Source organism: Apostichopus japonicus, chromosome 11 (assembly GCF_037975245.1).
Source record: "Apostichopus japonicus isolate 1M-3 chromosome 11, ASM3797524v1, whole genome shotgun sequence".
Taxonomy (NCBI): domain Eukaryota; kingdom Metazoa; phylum Echinodermata; class Holothuroidea; order Aspidochirotida; family Stichopodidae; genus Apostichopus; species Apostichopus japonicus.
In genome coordinates this window covers 3,432,774-3,457,466 of record NC_092571.1, presented here as the reverse complement: position 1 = coordinate 3,457,466, position 24,693 = coordinate 3,432,774, and the positions used below count along the sequence as shown (strand labels likewise).

Below are 24,693 nucleotides of genomic sequence, written 5' to 3'. Positions count from 1 at the left end.
AATCAGCAAAATAGATCACCTTTCTGTTACTTGTGGAGAGATGTTATTATGCATACTTCAACCTGCGTCTTTCACTATATGCCGACTGATCCGTATCTGCTCGTGTTTGCTTTCAAGGTATCGTACACCTAGTTGGCTACACCTCTGAGAGTCCCGACGAGCAACAGGTTGATGAAGATCCCAATGAGAGCTTGCCTCCACAGTTGATGCCCCCAGCTCACCAAGATGAAGATGCAAGTCTGGAAGAACAACAAGGTAAAAAATGAGGGGTATTAGTTCATTTACATTAAAAAATCTTTAACTGACTGAGGGTTACAGCTCAACACCACTTTCAGTTTATGTGTAAAAAGGATCTCATTTTGACCCTTACTTCAACAGACAGGTTCCAGTTTGACTGTCTGGGTGGTCTAGCTTATTACTTTAGAAGCCAATTGCATGCCTGACAATGACAGACAGGCTAACATCAGAACTTAAAGATTGTCTAAATGTGTTGGATCAGTTAACATACATAGTTGATATGTGTCTTATAGCAGTCTGATCGCATACACGTGCAATGTTTAAAATGTGAATGTGAGTTTTCATAGACTTCAAATTCAGCATTTGCAATCTGGTCCAGAGACTTAATTTTCCTCTCCGTTTTTGGAAACAATATTTAGTTAGGTCTCATAAATGTTGCAAAACCATGTGTGATGTTCATCCTAAAGCCATTTTTATGGACATTTCACAGTGGAATAGCACTGGTCAGTATGAACTGATTGGTAGACAACTTGCAGGCAGTGTTTATATAACATTTGTAATGATAGCTTGCTGTAAATGTGCATTACGTGTTACTTAAGCCTATCCTCTGTGGAATGCCGCTTATTACCCATTTCTTTCTCATTGCAGAGGATGAGAGCATTGTTGTTAAGAATGAGCCCGAGTCTGTTGTTATTCCTATCCTGGAAGAGGCTTTAGAAGATATGGACCAGATGGGTAAAGAGGAAACAGCATCCGTCTCAATAGTTAATGTACCGACGAGCATGCAGGGGCCATCCCATATGCAAGGTATTGTGGTCTTAATAGGGGCATAGGGGGGAGGGGAGGAAGGGGAGGAACAAAACAGTTACAGTCTCAATAGCTAATGTACTGACTAGCATGCAGGGGCCATCTCATATTGTGGTTGAACAAGGGACAAAACAGCAACAGTCTCAATAGTTAATGTACCGGCTTTATGCAAGGGTATTGTGGTCTTAATAGGGGGGTAGGGATAGGGGAGTGGATAGGGGGAGTGGAGGAACAAGGGACAAAACAGCAACAGTCTCAATTGCTAATGTACTGACTAGCATGCAGGGGCCATCCCATATGCAAGGTATTGGGGTCTTAATAGGGAGATTTGGGGGGGGGGGGACAAGGGACGAAACAGCAACGGTCTCAATAGCAAATGTACCGACTAGCATGCAGGGGCCATTCCACCATATGCAAGGTATTGTGGTCTTAATAATGGGATAAGAGGAGGGGAGGAACAAAACAGCAACAGTTTCAATAGATAATGCACTGACTAGCATGCAGGGGCCATCCCATATGCAAGGTATTGTGGTCTTAATAGGGGGGGGGGGAGATTTTGAGAGAATAATTCAGTGCCAATGTTTAGAAAATGAATTTTCATCACTTTTAAAAAAAAATTAAAAAGTAAAAATTAAAAAAAAAAAAAAAAAAAAATTAAAAAATTAAAAAAAAAATTAAAAAAAAATTAAAAAGTAAAAAAATTAAAAATACTGGAAACACTGGCTTTGTGTGTGCAAAGACAGAGACAGTTTTCGATTTGTTTGTTTAGCAGTTTGATCATGTTTGCAGTAGAGTTTCTGAGATGTGATACTGAATGAATTATTCCTTGCTTGTGTCGAGTGAATGAAACTGCTCATTTGCCTATGTGAATAGGTTTTGGTCATTTATCTGAATTTTCCATGAGCTACTAAATTATCCCTGTGAGCATATGAGAGACTATGTAAAATATGCAGTCTCTAGGGAGGTATCCTCTGGCATTTTCATACCATTCTCTGTCCCCTCCTTTTCATTACGAAAAAAATGATTGAAATTTTGTTAACTTTTTTTTGATAGGAAATATGCCTCAAGAAGAAGAAGAATACCCATACCCAGACATGAGCGATGAAGGCTGGATGCAAACACCTGACACGACCCGAACAGAACAACAGCAACACCAACAACCACAACAGCAACACCAACAACCACAACAGCAACACCAACAACCACAACATCATCAGCAACAACATCAGCAACGTCCACCACATCATCAGCAACAGCAACAACTGCCAGGTATTATATCTATAACTCATTAACAATCTTTGTAAGTTGTGCGTTAACGATGGCTGATGGGACCAAAGCTCACTTAAGTTCCTCTTTGACTGTTTTACTCTAAGTCGCATTGTGAAGTTAATTGCCAGCTTATCTCTCACTGAAAAGTTGAAAATTCATGACAACCTTTGGCTTACCGCATTGATCATGACAGTGTAGAATTTTGATTTATGAGAAGTATTTCATTCTCAAAAGATGACAGGATTTTTTTTGGGTGCTGCTTTACATTTAAGATCATTAGAATCGTAAAACTCATTCAAGTAAATTGGTACTTGAAACCTTCCCAGACCAGTGGAATTATTGTTAATACTTAATTGTTATTATTAATGGAGGCAAAAGGAATATATGCAATGGTGATGGTGTATGTGTCTTTCTTGTGCTGCGTTGGTTCGTAAATTCAGTAATTCCAATTTTCCCACCTTTATTGAGTTCAAAAACCCCTATGGTTTTCTCTGGAGGTCAAATAGGAATTGAGAGTCTGAAACTGAAGATCTTGTAACAATTTTCTTAGGAATTTAATCTCTTTGATAAACTTTAAACTTGGAATCTATGCACAAATGCTATAGGAATCTATGGAATGGTGACAGCGTGTTGTTTGTGAGTACGTGCTGCTTTGACACAATACAGAAACTCCAAAAGTACTAGTTTGGATTAAACTTCTTTCACCTTCTTGAGTTCAAGAATGCTATAGTTTTCTGAAATTAAAAATTCTTGTTAGCACAAAACTCTAAATGTGAACATTAGGATAAGCTTCAAACTTGGTATTATGGATCCACCTATTGAGCACAATTATCTTGTGCCAATGTTTGGTATTAACATTTTTTCATCCAAAAAAAAAAGGGAAGGAAAATCACTTACCCTGTTGGCTTTCTGGTTGTTATTAGTTTTCATTGTTGTTGTTGTTATAACTAAAAGCTTTAATTCTTCTTGTTGTGGACAACCTTCTTTCAGATCCAAGTTCCAGGATTGACCCGACATTCAGTCAGGGTCGCGCAGTACCAGGAGCTAATGTACCGTCAACAAGTTATTCACAGTCCAGGCATGCTGGTGAAGGCAGACATCCTGCAACATCACCAGCCACAACTGGTAGGTTCCTCTCTTTCTTTCAGTTTATTTATTTAAATTTATGCAAATAATCGTTGCAAATGGTTTTAAGTAAATGTCCACTTTTTGAAAATCAGCCAGCACTCTCTTCTACAAAGTTATCGTCACTTTTGAAATAGTTTTCTTTTATGAGTTAGCATGACCATTTTGGTGATGTCACCAACACTTGCACCTATTGTCGGTTTTTGTTACAAGACAATTCATGGATGCTTCGGCAGTATATTTATAATTCTGCATAAAGACATTTTTATGTCGGTAGTGACCAATGAAACAAGTGGCTTTTGTCTTAAAACCGTTTGTAACAATCCAATAGACCTCACAAGATAATGAATGATGGTTATTGTTACCCCTGAGGTGGGGGGGGGCTCACCCCATTTCGAAACTTTCAATTTTATGCCGATTTGACTGGCCTTTACAACACGGTTTCCCACTGGCGTGACAAGTTATATTACAATTTCGTTCATTTTTGTTTTATCTTGTGAGGTGTATTGAACCAATGATCTTCCGTACTGGTGTACTCATACTCATTGTGAAGTCTGAAAATATATTGTCTGTGTGCTAGTAAAGTCCCTTAATTATCAGAAAGTCAGAAGAAAAAAATGTTTTTTTGCTGAGCTTACTTCTGCTAATGGCAATATTCAGATTAATCTGACTTTTCTTCAGTTCAGGTTCTTTAGTTGTTTACATCTGTCCTGAGATTTTAAACAGTGAACTCAAGACAATCAAGTTCAAAAATTGATAAAATGCAAAGAAAATAAAAAGAAAGTTTTGTGTTCAGATTTCTGGCCTCTTAGCTTGTTCCAGTGCTGAAATATAGAATACTGAAATTGACTTCCCTTTTATAAACGTTGGGCAATTTTCGGTGGTGTTACCGAAGACCAACAAATCTAGCGGACCTCTGTTTTCCCCTGCTTTCTCTATATTCTCTCATGCCATTTAGGGGCTCGTTAACAATTTTGTGATCCATTGTGAGTTATTTCTTACGAGGTGATTCCATGACACCTAACTGGACCCCTTATGGAATAAATTTTTTCCTCTGCCATAATTTTTGTTAGAATTGCCAAAGTTATAGAGTAGTTAAACCAAAGAGAAATGCAAAGCAGTTTGGATGTGTTGGTCGTACATCACAACACTTATTTCTTGTCTCCATAAATGAATTTCAGTATTTTATAGTTTCAGTGTTATCTTCTCAGTGCTGCCAATGAGTTGAGTATGTTAGTATTGGAGTGTGTTTGGATTAGTCTTGCTTCTAGCATTATGTGAATAGTTTGAAGCTTCAACAGTCTATCTTATGCAACGTTTACTTCTGAGCATTTTTATTATTTTTTATTTTATGTATGAAGTATTCCAAATAAAAGCATTCTGAAATCTAACTAACACGCTTTTCGACTCCGGACTTCTTTAATAATATCAATTCAAAGATGACGGTACATTTTGCCCGCCAGAAGCTAGTCCTCATGTATACATGATAAACTGACGAGCAACATTACTGTGAGTTGTTGGAAACAACTCTCAAGCAAACAGAAAACTCTTGGGAGCTTTCCGATCAATACTCCTTTACGAGCTCTTCTTCAACAGTGATCATGTAATAGATGTTACTATGAAAGTGTTTTGTAACAGTGGTAACCATAAAAATGCAAACTAAGAAAAAAGATATTTTAGTGAAGTTAAAGTTTCCTGGAAGGTCCTCCCTTTAGTCCACTCGTTTCCTCAATCGTCTTTGTCGGTTCTTTTAAAATGCATGGTAAAAGCTCACTATACATGAAGGATTGTGAAAAGTTACTCTTCAGTGGAAATGAAATATTTATTTATAAATCACAGCAAACCCTGTACATCTTCAACACTTAATTAATTTGAAATAATAAAGATGATTTCATTGGGAAGGAATTTTGGTCAATTTTACTTTAGGCCCAGAAAGCGATGTCTTTTCTTGGCTGGGTTAACCTTGGATTAACAAAGGCATTTCTGAATATTTCACTTTAGTCTCACAGATTTCTAGGTTTGATTACACACGGCTGGAAAATTTGGGAGTACTATTCCCATAAACTTCACTCATGCCCATATTAATAGTGAAAGAGTTTATTTACATTAATTATACGTCAAAATAAAATAAAACTGTTCGCAAACTGCTTATCCACTGGAGAGCCTGTGTATTAGAATGTGTAAAAGTAAGTTGGCCTGACGTTACGATCCTAGCAGGATCTTCTTCAGAGGCTTAATGACTCTTGTCATCATTTAGCCTATGAAGAAGCTCCTGCTAGGATCGAATTGTCAAGCCAACTAACTTTTACACATTAATTATACGTAACAGAAGTGAAATGAAATAATGTTGGATGACATGATGTTGTAGTGGAAATCGGTGGTAAAGTCTTCTCTCTGTTAGCAGCATCTGTTTTGCAATAGGCCAACCTTTTGGACTTTTTGACTGTCTTTGATCACTTTGGTGACCACACTGAATTCTCAATGATGAAAGCGGTGGTGGATTTTACGTAGATGTGATGTATGAAGATGTCAAGTGTTACCCTAGTAAAATCCCAGTTGTACGTTCAACAGAAGCTCGCTCGCTGTGCAAATAACACATGAGCACAAGGAATGGACAAAGCATGTCGTGTCTATGTCACAGCAGGTCTTGAAGAATGAGAAAGTCGGACAGTTTCAAAAAAAAAATGGATGTATTTAGCACGTCGTTTTTATGTTAGGACAGGTGTTGTCAAGTCCAGCGCTTTTCAAATCATACAACAAAACTTAAATGACACCACTTTACATAAGCTGTAAATAGCCTGCTCAGTCTAGGTAAATAAGAATCAGTGTGAGCTTTAGTACCACCTTGGGGGGGTATGGGGGAGGGGATGGGGGAGGAGAGGGGATGGGGAGAGGGACAGAATGCAAGCACTTCATAGCAATCTAACAGAACATCGCAGCCATATCTTGAGTCAAACCATAAATTGCCAATATGGTTTCATGTTGTTTAATGATGATGATGATTTGTGTGATGTTGGTTAACCATAAGAAACACATTTTGTTAACTAAGTTGCTTGTTGGATCTTTGGGGAGATTTTCACCTGTTTTATCCTTGCCTAACAGATGTGTGGCGTATCTGCAGCATTAGTACTGTTTCATTCCATGTCATCCAAATGAAATATTGCAATGGTGTTCTGGGAGTTCTCGTCTAATTATAAACAACAACTGGTGTTTGTGTTAACCATCTTAGCAGTGTTACACCAGTTTACTCCATGGGGTGGATTTACTGTTTTTACTGTATCATCAGACCATTGCTTCCTTGACTGTATCTCCATAGGATAGTTGCAGATCTCTCACGACTGGTTGTGTCTGTATAGAAACTAATCTGTATGATTTGAGGTTGGAAAAGCAAGCTTTTCTGCAGAGATGCAAACATACTTGTAAAGTTGAGTCTGAGGGATGCAAGTATTTAAACCACATTAAACATTTCTGATTATATATGTACATAGTCAATTTTAAAAAGAAACAGTTGGTGACTTTGTCATGGTGTTGTACACAGTGTGTACACGGTGTGCAGTCCTAAATAAAGCCAAGGAATAAAAGTTAGGCGTTTTGTATCTCTCCAATTGAGCAACATATTGAAGCTTGGAAATGGACCACAGAGCTGCTTGAATGCATCTATGTTAAATAGGTATTCATGCAGAGATGTTTAGTTTTCTTTCAAAATATCTTTAACGTTAAGGAGAAATTCTCTTCTTAGTCACACAAGTATGCGTGGTAACTTGATACAGGTGTGCTGGTATTGTATCATAGATACTTGGACATGGTTGAAGTGTGATAGTACCTGCCATTTGAGGCCTCTTAAATAGTGCATGTTTGTTCCCTCCAATTAGTTGTCCTCCTTTTTCACAGATTGTTGAACCCTTGAACCTTCTTCTTTATTTTAAACAAGGCAAAACAAAATATATATTCGTTTGTTGAACAGTTTATTTCTTGTTGCCTCCACATCCATGAGAATGGAAAAGAGTAAAATAAAATTTAAAATTAATCCTCGCAATATGTGTTGTGTCAATATGTTAAATTGCCACCTTCTATCTCTCTGTCTCCATCATCCCTGTTCCTCCCCCATTTCAACCCCCCCCCAACCCCCATCGTCATTGCATACCATTTGTGCCGTTTCTGTAGAGATTAAAACTTTTAAAGCCACATTTTGTGTACACCAGCATCAAGCAATGTTTTGATTATACTTAAGGCAAGTAAGAGCAACACCAGTCCCATCAAAAGCATTCTGGGGAGGCAAACATTCTTTGCAGTTAGTTTCTCGCATCCCATAATGCACCACTGTAAGATCATAGATGTTCGTAGCAAGATGAAAAGTTTCTGTTCCTTTTCTGTTTCAATACATTGTTAAGAACTATACAATGTAAAACCCATACTTTTGCATGTAATGTGTGAGTTCATTCCTTATACATAGCAAGTGCAAATTTGAGTTAATTTTGCATTTGACTTGGACTTCGTAGTAGAGAAAGTGTGTCACATTCTTCATGGAACGTGGGTTTGTTTGGACTTGTCTGAGAAGCTTCAGGCATAATCCCTGTCATGGATATCACCCTCTTTCAGTAAGCAGTAACCTCTGATGCTATTCTTCACATACATAAGTTTGCAATCAGTCTCACAAAGCCACGACATGATCACAAAACGATTTTATTCGTAGCCTCTGCATTCCCGGCACAAAAGGTGTCTTATACAAATACCAACAATGATGTGCACACAGAAGACCAAGAGACTGTTTGTTGCATACTGTATGTACCAAAGTCATGCCTACTTTACATATAAGATTGAGGGCTGAAGTCAATAAACTTGTGATTGCCTGTTGGAGCTGTCTTCCAGTGGATTTCACAGTCGGGGTGCATAACTTAAGTTTAACAATATTCCTGTAGTACCTTGCACTTGTTCCTTTGTTATAAAACAACATTGGGAGTTGATGTTTGATTGTATGATCTTACTGTATTAATTACAAAGTCCAACCTGTTCTTTGCAATGTTTGCCACCAATTGTATGAAACATAGATAGTACTTGAGAAAGAGGTTTTCATTGACAGATAAACGATTCCGTACCCTACCAGATTGCCTGCACAAGTTGTACTGTTCTTCCTCTTTGAAGAGAACTTCATAATTGACTCTCCTACAAGTTTGGTCAGACTCTGCTAAGTTCACTCAATTATTTGAAATTACTAATTAAATGAATTCTCTTGGAAGTTGTGATGAGAATTTTAGCATGGATGCAGCAAGACCAGTGGAAACTGCTCTTATTCAAATATCGATATTTTCAACAGATTTGATCTGGTTTTTACGTTAAAAATCCTTCTCAGTATGAAAGCAAAATTTGGTCTCTCTCTCACTCTCCTGTTAGTGACTACTCGTTTGTCCTTCCTTTTGTTGTAGGTTCCTCTATTTCTAGAACACAATGGTTTGGGGGAGCAGAGAGTACCAAAGGTGGGACCTATGGCGAATATGTCTCTACCCAAATGTATGATCAATTGGACTTTGGTGGCAATAGGGAGAGGGCATCGTCACAGTTGCGACGGAAGCAAGGTGGTCGCCAGGAGAGCAAAGGTTATAGTAGCAATGCAAAACGGGGCAAGAAAAGTCAAACAGAGTTAGCAAAGCCACCGTCCAACCCTGGTGTTGTTATGATGTTCAAATGTCAATTTTGCGGGCGTCTGTTTGGTAGGAAGGCTAACTGCGTCAAACACGAGCGGACGCACACGGGTGAAAAGCCTTTCACGTGTCGGTACTGTCAAAAGACTTTCGCCTCTGACAGTGGCAAAGCTTTGCACGAGCGACTGCACACGGGCGAAAAACCATTCGTGTGTCAAGTGTGTGGGAAGGCGTTCGCCGATAGGAGCAACCATCGTAAGCATGAAAACATGCACAGGCATTAAAGACAGTGAAGTTAAAACACAAGGAGAAGAGGTTTTTTTTATTGTATTTATAGTACTGGACAATTAAGACCTTTGGAACTCCTTCCATCATCACATCAAGTCGGTACCCAACGTTAACATTTCCAAAAACAGACTCAAAACTTATCTACAGTATTTTTGACTGCCTTCCCTGAGCACTAGCCCCACTGAGCATTGGTTTTCCTCTGGATATTGGCGCTATTTAAATTTGCATTTATTATTATTGTTATGATAGGATTCAATGAAAACTTGCAAACTTTATTGGGAAAGGGGAGGGGAGATGTTACCAAGCAAGACTTGGCTGTATTTTGACTGTGTTGTGAATCTGTATATGGCCAACAAATAGGTAATAATGTTCTGCTATGCTATCACATACAGAAAATATTGAGGTAAAACAGAAGACACAATGTGTAATTTTTCGATTGTCTGCAAAAATGATTTCACATGGGAAAATGTGAATCATCCTCTAAATCCTGCTTGATGAGTAACTGTGTGTTGTCTGTTCATGCTTTCTCAAGAAGTGTATAATCAAAGTACTTGTATTTTTGGAAGGTCAAAGGTTGTAGACCTACAGTATCAACATCCTCTATATGGCAGTAAGATTGTGTATTAAAAATTAAAACCACTGTTTAAAGCTTAAATTAAGTCACTTCTTCCTCTGAAGCAATAATTTATATTCATGAAGACTGTCCTGTTAAGTCAATAGGGTTCTGAACATTTATAAAATGTTTATCATAAATTATTGTTATTATATCATAGCTGTCTACAAGTTTTAGAAATTGTTCTAGTGTGTGTATATGTCAGTTGTTAAACAGTGTAGGTCGTTGTGTTCCAAACTTGCATTGCTTTCCTTGATGTGAATTGGAACATATAAATATGTCAAGTGACTAATTATTGGTGATTTGTGCTACAACCATGCAGGATTGGTCGTTGTTCCGTAGCTTCTCTGTGAAGTGTGTAGTCAGTCGGTAATACATACAGCCTTTGCAAAAGTGCTAAAAGAAGTATTGAATAGATAAATGCCACTTGACAAACTCATTAATCTAGTAAATTTTGGTAAGAAATACAAACCCTAGGTTGAAGCTAGTCTACTGTCTGTGCATTTATTTTGTAGCGATGGACAATATGAATACATGTTCCTTTGATTTGTTCAAGTGATATACAGTAGGGTGGAATGCCTAAGCAATGTAAAAAGGAAAAAAAAAATGAAGACAGATCTGTAATTTTAGTAGTAAGTTGGGCACAGGAATAACTCCAGGTTATATGCTGGGAGTTGTTAACAACTCTGATCTATGCCATGAAATTGTTTAAAATAATCAATATTATTTTTGATTGGGAAGCACAAAAAGTGATGAAGTATGTAAAATGGTACTCCCTGTATGTTTCCATCTTTGGCCTGAGGCTGTAATTATGAGAGAATAAACTATGTATATCAGTACAGCACAGGTACAGTATGGTACAGTACAGTATAGCACTGTACATGTACAGTATAGTACTGTACAAGTACAGTACTATACTGTACCTGCACAGTACTATACTGTACCTGTACAGTATAGTACTGTGCAGGTACAGTACTGTGCAGGTACTGTACAGTATAGTACTGCACCTGTACAGTATACATTAGTACTGTGTAACTGTGTAACCTGCACGTACAAATTGGAGCTGGAGTTCTGTAATTGTTAAGACTATTCAAGACTAGATTTGCACCTGATTTGCACCTTCTTCACAAGAAATGTCTCTGATCCATTTTCATGGGACACTGCATTTGTTGGTAACTGGGAAAACCTACAATTGTATTGGTAGCATCTTATGCCAAGTAAACAGATATTCATGACAGAACAACAGATACTTTCTGTAAATGAAATTAGCATCATAACATACTGTATGTTAAGTGCAGGCAGTGTTTATATCTCCATGCGTGTGTTCCAAATTACCAAATTGGTTACTGAATCATCAATTGTTTTATTAAGAATTGTACATAGGTGGGGGCCTTTTTGGGTGGGGGGGGGGAACCTGTGACAGAAATATGAAACTGTCTACTTACATATTTTCACCAATAAAAAACGCATAGTACCTTATTGTGTATGTTGACACATCGATCAGAGAGCTGTGACAAAGTCATAAACCTGACAAAAGCCACAAAGCATGCATGTGATACAATTATCCATCAGAAAGAAAGAAAGAAAGAAAAATTACTTCAAATTTAAGTCCTTTCATCCTTGGTTTTGTAGGTTTCTTAAAAAGAACCTTAACCATGGGAACAGGGAATGCACGGGCAGTGACCAAAAGCAGCAGTATGATCGCACAAGTAGTCTCCTCGGATGTAACAACCTCGCCTGTCGCAGTGGCCAGATCTCAGCTGTCCAGACGTTTTCCAACAAAGATGAATGCCATTTCAGTAACTGTTAGGGATGATAGCGCTGCTTGTGTTAGGACAAAGAGAACACCCAAGGAGCTGGTCGATAGTTTCTACCAGTGTCAGTTTTGCAATAGGCGTTTCCGTCTGAAACATAATTGGCGTATTCACGAACGGAGGCACACGGGAGAGAAACCCTACAGATGTCCGTTCTGCCCCAAAGCGTTCGCGACCGGCGGGGAGCAAAGATTACACGAAAGATTTCACACGGGAGAGAAGCCCTACGAGTGCGCCGTATGCGGGAAACGATTTGCAGACAGCAGTAACTGCAGGAAACATCAAAATGCACATAAAAAGAAAACAATGGTGTGATTCACGGACAGGAACATTCCGTTATTTAATTTAAATGTTTTGTAATATTTATCTTGTCTTCTCTCGGTACATTGGTTGACTGTGAACGTCTCTTGTACATGTGTACTGTAGTATTAAAACTGCAAGTGTTGTGGGAAATTTGAGTGGCATTTGTGTTGTTGTTGTTTTTACTCTTGGAGGAGAAGCGTCAAACCAAGAATAATCACATATTGGTACGGTAGAGGACGTTTAGGTGAAGAACCAACCACCCAATGTAGAACCACCCACCCACCCAAGGTTGAACCACCCACCCACCCAATGTAGAACCAACCACCCAAGTAGAGCTCTTAGCATGATTGGACTCTGTTTGAAAGATATGTTTGAACTTTTAACCATCTTTGTATACATACTTAACAGCAGACTTGATCAAGTGTAATGATGAAATATGGAGTGCAAAAGAAATGGAAACTTAACACCTTAACACTTTAAGTAGCTTTTGGCAGTCCCCTGATATATAGTAACCAGTGTTAAACTAGTGTGTCCTTGTATAGTAACACCTTCAGTAGCTGTTGGCAGTCCCCTGATATATAGTAACCAGTGTTAAACTAGTGTGTCCTTGTATAGTAACACCTTCAGTAGCTGTTGGCAGTCCCCTGATATATAGTAACCAGTGTTAAACTAGTGTGTCCTTGTATAGTAACACCTTCAGTAGCTGTTGGCAGTCCCCTGATATATAGTAACCAGTGTTAAACTAGTGTGTCCTTGTATAGTAACACCTTCAGTAGCTGTTGGCAGTCCTCCTGATATACTAACCAGTGGTAAACCAGTGTGTCCTCAAATAGTAACACCTTCAGTAGCTGTTGGTAGTCCCCTGATATATAGTAACCAGTGTTAAACCAGTGTGTTCTTGAATAGTAACGCAGTAGCACTTTCAGTAGCTGTTGGCAGTCCCCTGATATATAGTAACCAGTGTGTCCTTGAACACTTTCAGTAGCTGTTTTGGAAAGAACACTTGCAGATATCTCTAGTATGTGAAGTAGGACAAAGGATGATGGCCAGATCTCCTTGACAAAGATGATCTCCTTGGAAGATCAGAACATTCCCCCAAAACTTATTTGGTTGTCCTGGTAGTGGTGTATCTCCCCTCACCCACCGACCCCCTGAGAAAAAGAAGTCTAGCTAAGCCCTCGAGTACTGGTGTAGCACAAATGTTAACTATTGTACAGTACGCCGCTGAGACTATCAATAAAAATCTAACTATACATTGCCTAACACTACTTTATTTGACTGAATGATCAACCGTAACACAATGCGTGATAATGCGTTTCTCTTGTGTGAAGATGAAGCACTTTGCAATGTCCAACTCACAGTACTAGTGACAAGTCTTTAGGCCTGCTTTGTTGTTGCTATGGGATCATCAAATTTACTTGTCAAAAAAAAAAGAAGAGTTTTCATTTCATGTGTCTGGTTTCAAGGAACTCTTTAATGGGATGCTTCAATTTCTCCCTCACCGTTTGCCCATTCTCCCTCCTGTCAAGAGGCTTTTAATAAGCCAGATACATTTTTATTAAGCAAGAATTTGTTGATTGCTTGTAAAGCCTGCCACAATCTAGTGCTTTTGTGCTTGCTTCATAGGTTTATTCTACCCCAGTCAAGGAAAATTACAATCAGCAGTCCTTACAGATGGCCCTGAGGGGAGTTACAGGAATGTTGATAATCCACCGTCAAGGGCCTCTGTCAAATCTAGGAATAAATTTGGTGGAGACAAGTTGAACCGTCGCAAGAGAACACAAATCCCTGCATCTGATACCGATCCCTCAGTACAGCCTAATAATGCTGCCGGAAGAACTAAGACTTTCTTTTTGTGCCAATTTTGCGATCGGCCGTTCAGTCTCAGGAGTAACTGTAAAGTCCACGAGCGCCGGCACACTGGAGAGAGACCCTTTAAATGTCAGTTTTGTCCAAAGCTGTTTGTAAGTGCAAGTGAAAGAAAAGCCCATGAGAACCTTCACACTGGGGCTAAGCCTTACAAGTGTAGATTCTGTGACATGTGTTTTGCAAGTTCCTCGCACCGATGTCAGCATGAAGCCAAACATAAAAGTGAACCGCCTGTCTCGTCATGAGGGATTTCTTTCCTCCGACCACTATGTATCAAGATAAGAGAGATGATGGGAACATTTCTAGACCAAGAAACTCTCAGATCTCCTCTGGTGACCTTTTGAGAGGTTCATCCTGATTTGCTATTTCACTATTTGGTTTCGTTGCACTTAAAATTATGGGATATAGAAACTGGTTTGGAAGGAGTGGAGAGGGTTCGTCAGAGGAGGTCACCAAAAAGGCCTCATTTTATTAGTGTACGAATATTATCATAAGTCAAGAATGGGAACAAAGCGTATGTCTTTAGCTACCAACTCACTTTCATACATTGTGCAATGTGCAGGACAAATGTGTTGAGGTGCAATGTGCAGGACAAATGTGTTGAGGTGCAATGTGCAGGACAAATGTGTTGAGGTGCAATGTGCAGGACAAAATGTGTTGAGGTGCAATGCGCAGGACAAATGTGTTGAGGTGCAATGTGCAGGACAAATGTGTTGAGGTGTTATGTGCAGGACAAATGTGTTGAGGTGCAATGTGCAGGACAAATGTGTTGAGGTGTAATGTGCAGGACAAATGTGTTTAGGTGTAATGTGCAGGACAAATGTGTTGAGGTGCAATGTGCAGGACAAATGTGTTGATGTGCAATGTGCAGGACAAATGTGTTGAGGTGCAATGTGCAGGACAAATGTGTTGAGGTGCAATTTGCAGAAATTAGCAAAGACAGGAGTTAAGTGTCACATAAATTATGCATCACCAAGTTTATAGCCTCAACAGGTTTACAACATTGAGCAAGACTAGTTTTGAATGTTGTTTGATAACATTTCATCTTGAGATTTGAGCCAGTTTAAAGCATGAATACTAAATGGTCATACTCCAATAAGGAGTGATTTGCTTTATGGATGACTTCTTCCCCCCACCCCACATACACATGTATCCTTCCTCCACAGTAAACAGAAATGCAGTAAGTATTTTATCAACCAGGGAGATGTGAAATATAAAGTATGATCAACCTTAATTTTGCTTGGAACTCTGTTAAGAATCTGTGCCTTAAAAAGCAATATCATTGGTATTTCTTTATTTTTTATCAAGTATGAAGAGTGGATCCTGGATGTATCATCCAGCTACTGTACATTTTGTCGTTACTATGGTGAGGTGAAAATAGAACAATAGTGCATTGTATAGGATGAGTGTGAAACAATTAATGATCTGCAATACGGTTAATCTATTTTATTTAGTTTTTGCCCCACCCTATTTTTATGGAAGAATTAAAGCAGCATTTTGCGTTGGGTCGCTTTTTTCCATCTTTTTAACATGTGCATCAATTTTTTTACATGTATCAATCATAAAACAGCAAACTAAGATACCATCCAAGTTTCACCCTGCCAAGAGCGTTAATTAGAGAGAAATTAACGATTTATGTCGATAACGAGTAAAAGTGTCCTCGACAAAGTTTTCATATCTCCAAATCCACTAGTTTGAATTCCACCAATCAGTGAATAGTATGTTTATTCATGAGCATTTTGCGTTTGGTCGCCGTTTTCTACTTTTTTGACATGTCCATCCAGTTTTTTACATACATCAAATCACAAAACAGCAAATTAAGATATTAGCCAACTTTTTCCCTGCCAAAAACGTTAATTGGCGAGTATTCCACTTACAAAATTAATCACATTCAGTTCCCAAACCCACTAGTTTGAATTCAACCAATAAGAGATGCAGGTTTAGTTATGAGCCATTGCTAAAAATAGATTCAAGACTTTGCGTTGGTACAACCAGGGAGTTGTTATGCAACTCACTGGTAGAACTGCAATATAGACTGTACACAAATCAAGCGTGGTGTTATATTACGTATCTGTCAATGACGTTCGTAGTGTTTAAATATTCATATTATGGGCGAGGTTTATTGGGTTCCCAACAGAAAATATCTTGGAGAACAACAAAGTTGAAAGTTGCAATTTTTTTGACTTTTATGCCACCATTTGAAGTAAAATATAAATAGATAAGCTAGTTATGTATGTGGTTATGGCATAGGGGAGTCAGTGAGGTTGAAAAAAATCATAGCCAAGGACGCAAAATGCTGCTTTAAACAGTTTGTTCATAATAAAGAAGTTCATGGTCATGATAAATTGATGAACATTCTTAGGTTCGTCATTTGGAAAGGTCGTCTTGCACTTAAAACAGTGATTGTAAGGTACAGTATGAAGAATTCACCCTCAAGTAGATAAATGATGTCTTGTACAGGATGGATTGGATCAGGCCGTCATCCTCTCCCAAGGAAGGAACGCCAAAACTTCGGTAGTATCTTCTGAAATAAGATGTTTCTCAGTTGTTTGATGTGGAGGTCGTCTCAAAGACCCTGTTGACAAACCAAGTGGTTGAATTTGCTTCATCTGTATCATACGTATATATACTGTAATTGATGATGGTTCGTCTTGATTCTCCTTGTCATCTTGATTTGAACTTTGCATTTAAGAGTTTCAGTACTTCTAGAAGAAGCCGGGGGAGATTTTTTTGCAAGCACAACAGCGAAAAATGGTACCTGAGGGGAACTAACACCTTGACTAACGGTTATATTATGATTGCTTGTAAAGTTGGATACAACCTTGAAGTGCTTTTATCCTTGCTTCATAGGTTTATCGTACCCCAGACAAGGATTAATGCAAACAGCCGTTCTTACAGATGGCCCCGAGGGGAGTTACAGGAATATTTCAAATCCGCGATCACAAACCTCTGTCAATTCTAAGGGTAAATCTGGTACAGTCAAGTTGAATCGTCGCAGGAAAACACAAAACCCTGCAACCGGTACAAATCCCTCAGTGCCTAATAATGCTGCCGGAAGAACTAAGACTTTCTTTTTGTGCCAATTTTGTGATCGGCCGTTCAGTCTCAGGAGTAACTGCAAAGTCCACGAGCGCCGGCACACTGGAGACAGACCCTTTAAATGCCAGTTTTGTCCTAAGACCTTTGTCAGAGGAAGTGAAAGAAAAGCTCATGAGAATCTTCACACTGGGGCTAAGCCTTACCAATGTAGATATTGTGAAAAATGTTTCGCTAGCTACTCGCACAGATGTCATCATGAAGGAAAACATAAGAAAGACACCTCCAACCTACAGTAGCTTCACTGCCTTGTGCCCATCAAGAGTACAGTCAGTAGTGGGTAATTTCTTCACAAACTATTTTAAGGCTATGAAATCGAAATAAATGTTAAGGTGGAATGTTTGTGTGTGGGGGGGGAGGGGTGTTGGGAGAGGGAGTAGAGGGTTGGTTTAGAATATTGCATGTTGTGGTTTCCTAACAGAGAATAGCTTACATGTTTACAGTGTTGAATGTCATTTAATGAACATAGCAACATTTAGTATGAACATATTACACTTCAAATATGCCTTTCCAACCAACGCAGCACTTCCCCACCTCACTGCATCTTCCCAATTCAAAACCTCCAAAATAGTAAATTAAGAAATGAAATTTTCCTTTTGTTTTAAATATATTGTGTAGAATACAGTATATTATACTCAAACATCTCACCCATTCATTGTTTATAAACAACTCTAAGCCTCTTGAAGACTCTTTGTGAGATGCCGTCTAGCAGTAGTAAATTAACTGACGTATAAAGCAGTCTTTGCAGGAATTCTTGAAAACATTCTTTTTGATGAGATGATATAAATATGTAACGTTTTGTAGTGTCGGCTAAGAGTTCTCTAGTTAAGGTACCCTCAAAAGGTACACAGTGCAGTATGTTGACGTTCAAGTGGATCAGTTTATGCTGCCATTAAGAGTTGGATATCATGAACAGTAATTATTCCTTCATACTCTACAGGCTGGAGGGAGTAGGACAGTTGCATTCAGAGAAAACCAAAATAAATGTAATTTACCCAAGTTTTGTTTTGTTTTTTTATATTTATGTAGAACAATCACCCGTTTCCAAAGAAAAATTCTGTTTTTGTTGTTGTATTAAAGTGAAAGGGCAGGAAAGATTTAATTTCTGTTATAAGTAGCTGTTTGCATGTGGTCGGCATATTGTACCAAACCCACTACCAATAATAAGTCCATTCAACATACTGTATACTTGTGGTGCCCACTTGTAACATTTCAGCATAAAGCACAATAAGATATTTTTGTTCAAGTTATCAGTAAAGCTGTGTACAATCTAGTACTTTTATCCTTGCTTCATAGGTTTATTCTACCCCAGTCAAGGAATATTACAATCAGCAGTTTATACAGAAGGCCCTGAGGGAAGTTACAGGAATGTTGGTAATCCACCATCAAGGGCCTCTGTCAAATCTAGGAATAAGTCGGGTGTTGACAAGTCGAATACTCGCAAGAATATGCAAATTTGTACATCGCAAGCGAATCTCTCTGAGTCTAGTAATCCTTCTGGAAGAACTAAGACCTTCTTTTTGTGCCGTTTCTGCGACCGCCCCTTCAACCTCAGGAGTAACTGTAAAGTCCACGAGCGCAGGCACACTGGAGAGAGACCCTTCAAATGTCGTACATGTCCAAAGCTGTTTGTCAGTGGAAGTGAAAGAAAAGCTCATGAGAATCTTCATAGCGGGGCTAAGCCTTTCAAGTGTAGATACTGTGAAAAGGGTTTTGCTAGTACCGGAAACAGATGCCATCATGAAAAGAAACATAAACGTGAAACTTCAACCTAGCAATCTGGGATATTTCTGTAAACATTTTCTTTCCAGTGTGTGTTTGGGAAGCTCTTTTTTAAATTTCTCACCAATTTTTGGCAACCTTTTCCAAACCTGAGTATTTCTCAGTTAAGTTGATCAACTAAATATTATCACCCAGATGGCATATTTTACCAAGTACGAAAAGTAAATTTTGGGGAGAATTTGGCTTTTTTCATTACATAATCTTGAACTTTCATCTAGGCAAGATCATGAACTGCATTGTAACAGATCGCAAGTACATAGTATCAAATATTTACCACTTGAAATCAGTGCCAAATGGTTGGCATTGAAAGGCAAAAAGAGGCTTTAAAATAAATATTTGTGAAAGGAAAGTAACACACAGGAGGTAGGACAAACAGATTTTGACAGTGCAGTAGTTAGCATGTGACTGCTTTTGCAAGATGTGTGTAATGAAATGAAAAAAAGCATATCTTTATGTGGTCAGCAGTGTTACCTTTTAAACCTTCGTAGTAATAATTATTCCATTTAACAAGTAATTTTTAGCCCAAACGATTTTTTGTACTGGTGTTAATATAGCTTAGTAACTTCAAAGAATGTTATTGTTCTCTTCCTTTGTGATGTCAACCTTTAGAATGCAAGCTAACCAACAAACTGTATTGTTGTAAAATTTGCCTTGGAAGGCAGGGCAATATTTTAATGGTTGTGGGTTTTAACCAAGGCGGCCAAACTTCTCTTGGGACGCGCGTAAAATCAACTTTGGAGGTGGTCTTGAGGACGGGCGAATGATTGTTTCGTTGCAATTCAAATTTGCATTGCATCTTTTAAATACCACCCCACATATGATTAATTTGTATCAACCTCCATCACATTGGAGATACTGATATACAACTAAAGTACTGGCAGGGCTAAGATCCATTAAAAGGGGAAATTAGCTGGCCTAAAGCTGATGCTCTGTTTTCCTAATAGACACATCTCTCCTACTGTACGTTAGACATATTGGTCATTCGTTAATTGTTTTGGTACATTTTTTGGGAAGACCAAATGTGCTGTTTGCAAAACTAAAATGTAAGATTCAGTGGTTGAAGGACAACCAAAAGAAGAAACTTTTCCCTGAACTAGTATACACAGTATAACACATTCACCAGACAATTATGCAGATTGGTGTATCACCTGTCCAATCGGGGGGGGGGGGGTGGGGGGACGGGATCAAGGGGAGGGTATCAGCTTTTCAGTTAAAAGGGATTTAACCTTAATGATGTTCAGTTGAGAAATGATGAACTTCAGTAAATTTGACTACCCTTATAATATACAATGGTTAAACTTGATTATTGAGGTTTAGGCCTGACATCACTCATAGGGGACATCACCAATGCATCCTCATGTATGGTACCACTACGATACAGGTCTCCTCTTTTGCCAACAGCCTCCCACTCCTCCATTCTTTATGAACATTATTTCTGCATTCTTTTTGAAAAAAAATGATTTTTAAGAGAGACTTCTTGAACAAGTTCAATATCCATTAACATGATGTTTATTGGCATGTACAGGAAGTTATTGAAAATTAAAGCATTTCTGTTCAAATTAATTTTTATTTCGGTGTGACAGTTCAAGCCCCAATAATACTGTACATGGCTGCACGTATAGCACTATTGAATTAGACAGTTGAACAGAAATTTAATAGCCAAATCCTGTCCATGACACTGAAGTTCTCTTGTTGGAAGGTTACTTTTACCGTACACTGCATGATTTCTGGCAAGTCTTTGCAGTGATTTTTTAAAACAGCAATAATATGTTTATAACCATGTATAAATAAAATGAAATAAAATAATTTGGGGCAAACTTAGGACGCTGATGGGGCTACAGTGAGGCTGCATAGGGCATAGTCGTTTATGTCGTGCAGTATCAAACAATAGTTGGTCAGCTGATTTGATCTTTATTTTTCTTTTGATATTGATTCAGCCCCGCTGGTAGGAAGTTTGCAACTGCTGTACAGTATAGGTTTCCTTATTCGACAGGGTGTCTTAACTTTGATTTTAATATCGTAGTCAGTTATTGACTGAAGGTAATTGTGTGCATTACAAGTTCCATGCTCTGTGTGAAGAGAAGTGTAAAGCAACTAATGAAGCTCCCAATAGCCTAAGTTGTACATCAAGTGAAGCAACATTACTGTTATTCTACACACCTGCTTTTCTAATTGCTGGTTAAAGATGGCCACAATGTATTGCTTTATCCTTGCTTCATAGGTTTATCCTACCCCAGACAAGGAATATTGCAAACAGCAGAACTTAGAGGTGGCCCCGAGGGAAGCTACAGGGATTTTGCTAATCTGCCATCAAGTGCCTCAGTCAAATCTAGGAAAAAATTGAGCGAAGGCAAGTCGAACCGACGACGACGCGAGAGATGGCAAAGCCCTACGTCCGGTACAAATTCCTCAGCGTCTAATAATGCTGCAGGAAGAACTAAGACTTTCTTTCTGTGCCAATTCTGTGATCGGCCCTTTAGCCTCAGAAGCAACTGTAAAATCCACGAGCGCAGGCACACTGGAGAGAGACCCTTTAAGTGTCAGTTTTGTCCGAAGCTGTTTGTCAGAGAAAGTGAAAGGCAGGCCCATGAGAATTTTCACACGGGGGCCAAACCTTTCAAGTGTCGATTTTGCGAGAAAAGATTTGCTAACACCGGAAACAAATGCCATCATGAAAAGAAACATAAGCAAGAACAATCAACCTCTTGATTTATGCTGCAGAGTTTTTCAAATGATTTGTCAAGTTGAGGAAAAGGCAGAATGTTCATGTATATTCTTTACAATGAAGATGTTTAGAGGTGAAGGGAAGCAGGTAGTCAAGTTGTTCATGTTATCTTTATAAGGCTTCTGCATTGAACAAGACCAGTTATGAATTAACTGGTTTTCGCACTGTGCCTGCAGTTTCACCAAGTATGCTGAATGTTACTTGTATTTCTCAAAGTGAGTTTACAGCTAGTCAAAGGGGGATTCCCTTCAAGATTTTGCAACTAATGAATAAATGTTAAGTGGCATGTCACTAAATGATACCATTTTGACTGTAAAAATATACCCCTCCCCAACCCGTCCTCTCATTCCTCTTCCCAGACATTTAACTGCTGTATAAATCACATTCAAAAAGCAGTTTCAGAAGATATCCATGCAATTTGGTACTGTATGCACTTAGAAGGTTTGGATTGGACTGTTGGCTTTTCAGATATGTTACTAATATGATCTAACTTGGTCAGAGTGATATTAAGGTGTACAACTTGAAGTCTTGGGTGGAGGAACAGCAGTAATACATCAATATAAACATGCAATAAACCTCACTAACAATTTGTCTGAATTTTATGTGGCTATGAAGGGAATATATATCCTCAGTTTCATCTTTTCAAAAAAAGAAAAAAAAACCTGCGGATTCTTTGGTGAGACTTAAAACTGCTTTTCTAACAGTTACATAACGTCTTGATTGCTTATAAAAGCGGGCCACTTTTATCCTTGCTTCATAGGTTTATTCTACCCCAGTCAAGGAATTCTGCAAACTACAGAACTAGCAGATGGCTCTGAAGGAAGTAACAGGAATTTGTCTAGTCAGCCATCGAGGGCCTCTGTCAAAGCTAACCGTAAATTGGGTGGAGACGTGTCGAAGCGTCGTAAGAAAAATCAAAGTCTCACATCCCAGACAAATTCTGCAGTTTCTGACACTCCTGCGGGGAGAACTAAAACCTTCTTTTTGTGCCGGTTTTGTGATCATCCCTTTAGCCTCAGAAGTAACTGCCAAACCCACGAGCGTAGACACACCGGAGAGAGACCCTTTAAATGTCAGTTTTGTTCGAAGGGGTTTATCAGTGGAGGCGAGAGAAAAGCTCACGAAAACCTCCATACTGGGGCTAGGCCTTACAAGTGTAGATATTGTGATATGTGTTTTGCCAGCACCGGGAACCGGGGTCATCATGAAACAAAACATAAACGCGAACAATCAGCGTAGGGATGTGCCGGAAATACATAATTAATGGATTAAGTAGTTAATTAGGAGTGCAGAAAACTAATTATGCAGAAAACAAAAACTGGGTACACATGTGCTCCTTGCTCCCTCCCTGAAAAACTTTCAAATAGGAGGGGGGAGTAGATATATACAATATGATATACTGTACTTAGTTCAATGCGTCAGTAAAAGTGTACGTCATCATAACAGCAGCAGGACATCTCATCTGGGATTAGGCCGTACGTTGCTTAATAGAACCTTAAATGGACATTGAATGGTTTGCAACTAATGTTTGAAGTTGTAGTTTGACCTCTTGGCATGTAGGTACTGTATGGTACATTAACCTATACCTGTTGCGTATGTCTAGTAAGTTGGCTACGAAAGTGTTTTCTGAACTGACATGAATGGAGGTCCGTATAAAGGATGTGCGACAGTCAAACCACAATATTGTCCAATCTAACACCACTCCAACCACACCAACACCACACCACTCCAACACCACATCTTTGCTTAAGATTCTTTGTTTAAGAGTTCCCTGTCTGTGTGTACCGTACACCTGCATCTGTCAATAATTTCTGATCGGAGGTGCACAAATTTGCTACAGCTGAACAACTTTTGCTTACCGTATAGTGAGTTACTTTCATACATACAACGTTACTGTGGTTGAATGGAAGGTTTACCAGCAAAGAAAGTTGCAAATGTTGTATAGTAGGTGGTTTCCTGACATCTTTTATTTTTAATGTCATCACTCATGAGTATTGGCCCCAAATTTTGCTAGAACTTTAGAAGTTTACAAAAGTTACTTTGCCAGAGTCTTTGATCGCCTAAATTACTCTTTAAGTAATTGATGCGTGCCAATATAGATGATTAAATATTATATGTCAGTATGATGGGTAATATCAATATATCATTGATCGCCTAAATTGCACTCTAAGTAATTAATGAGAATCAATATAGATGATTAAATATTATTTGTTGGTGTGATGGGTAAGTTCATTTAGAGAGACGGTAATATCCTTGTTTAAAATTTGAACATGGGTGACCATTACTTGACATTCTAGCATATGTGAGGGCAATACTGATGACCTTTAAACTTGCCTCAGTCAGTCAGTCTGTCAGTATATTGTGTGTGTGTCTCTGTGTGAGCTGTTACCTTTATTTCTCGATTTACTGTATGTCTAAGTCTTTGAATATTAATTTGCTACTGTAAGTTTGAAATCTGCTGTTTGCAAATTTTCAATTATTTGCCAATTTCTGTAACTTGACTACACCTAGCTAGTATTTTTCAAAACAAGATTGGAGTGTAGCTACAGTAATCAAGGCACACCATGTAGAGTTTGTCATCAATTGCATCATAGTGATCAATGATGTATATGAGGAAGGTCTTGGTTTACATACAGTGTGTCATATATATCAGTGTTGACCACATGCATTACAGTAAAATTGGAAGTCTTCAAGAACATTTACATTTTCTTCAACCTTTGCAAATGAAACCTGACTAGTGAAACTTATCATGCATCTAATGAGTTTCGTTGTTGGGTAGAAACAGAAAGATTCCCCATTTTGAAGTCCACAGCAAAAGTTACTTTCATTATGGATTTTTAAAATAATTATAAGTTTTAAACTTTTATGCCATTCAGTACAAAAGTTTTTGTTTGGAGAATTATTGACTTGTAAACAGAAAAGCTGAGTAATCCTGATCAGTTTTGTTTTGAAATATACAACGAATATATACTGCACTTGAACAATGGTCATATCTAGACTAGATGAGTTCCTTCGGAAGGGCAACTATCCCCTCCAACCCCACCCCCCACGTTTCTCCTTCTCCTGTCAAAAGAGACAATTTCATCAAAAGTTTATAGAAGTATGTATAAAAGCAAAATTTATAGA

At 38.5% G+C, this 24,693-nt stretch overlaps 1 protein-coding gene across 1 annotated transcript in view; it reads left to right on the top strand.

Annotated features, from left to right (window-relative positions):
- LOC139976366 (uncharacterized) overlaps positions 1–24,693 on the top strand; it is an 83,362-nt gene that overhangs the window by 8,114 nt on the left and 50,555 nt on the right. The window contains exons 5-8 of the mRNA XM_071985058.1: positions 118–255; positions 886–1,044; positions 2,098–2,313; positions 3,304–3,438. Coding sequence (XP_071841159.1) covers positions 118–255; positions 886–1,044; positions 2,098–2,313; positions 3,304–3,438 — 648 coding nt within the window. The remainder of the gene's footprint in view (positions 1–117; positions 256–885; positions 1,045–2,097; positions 2,314–3,303; positions 3,439–24,693) is intronic.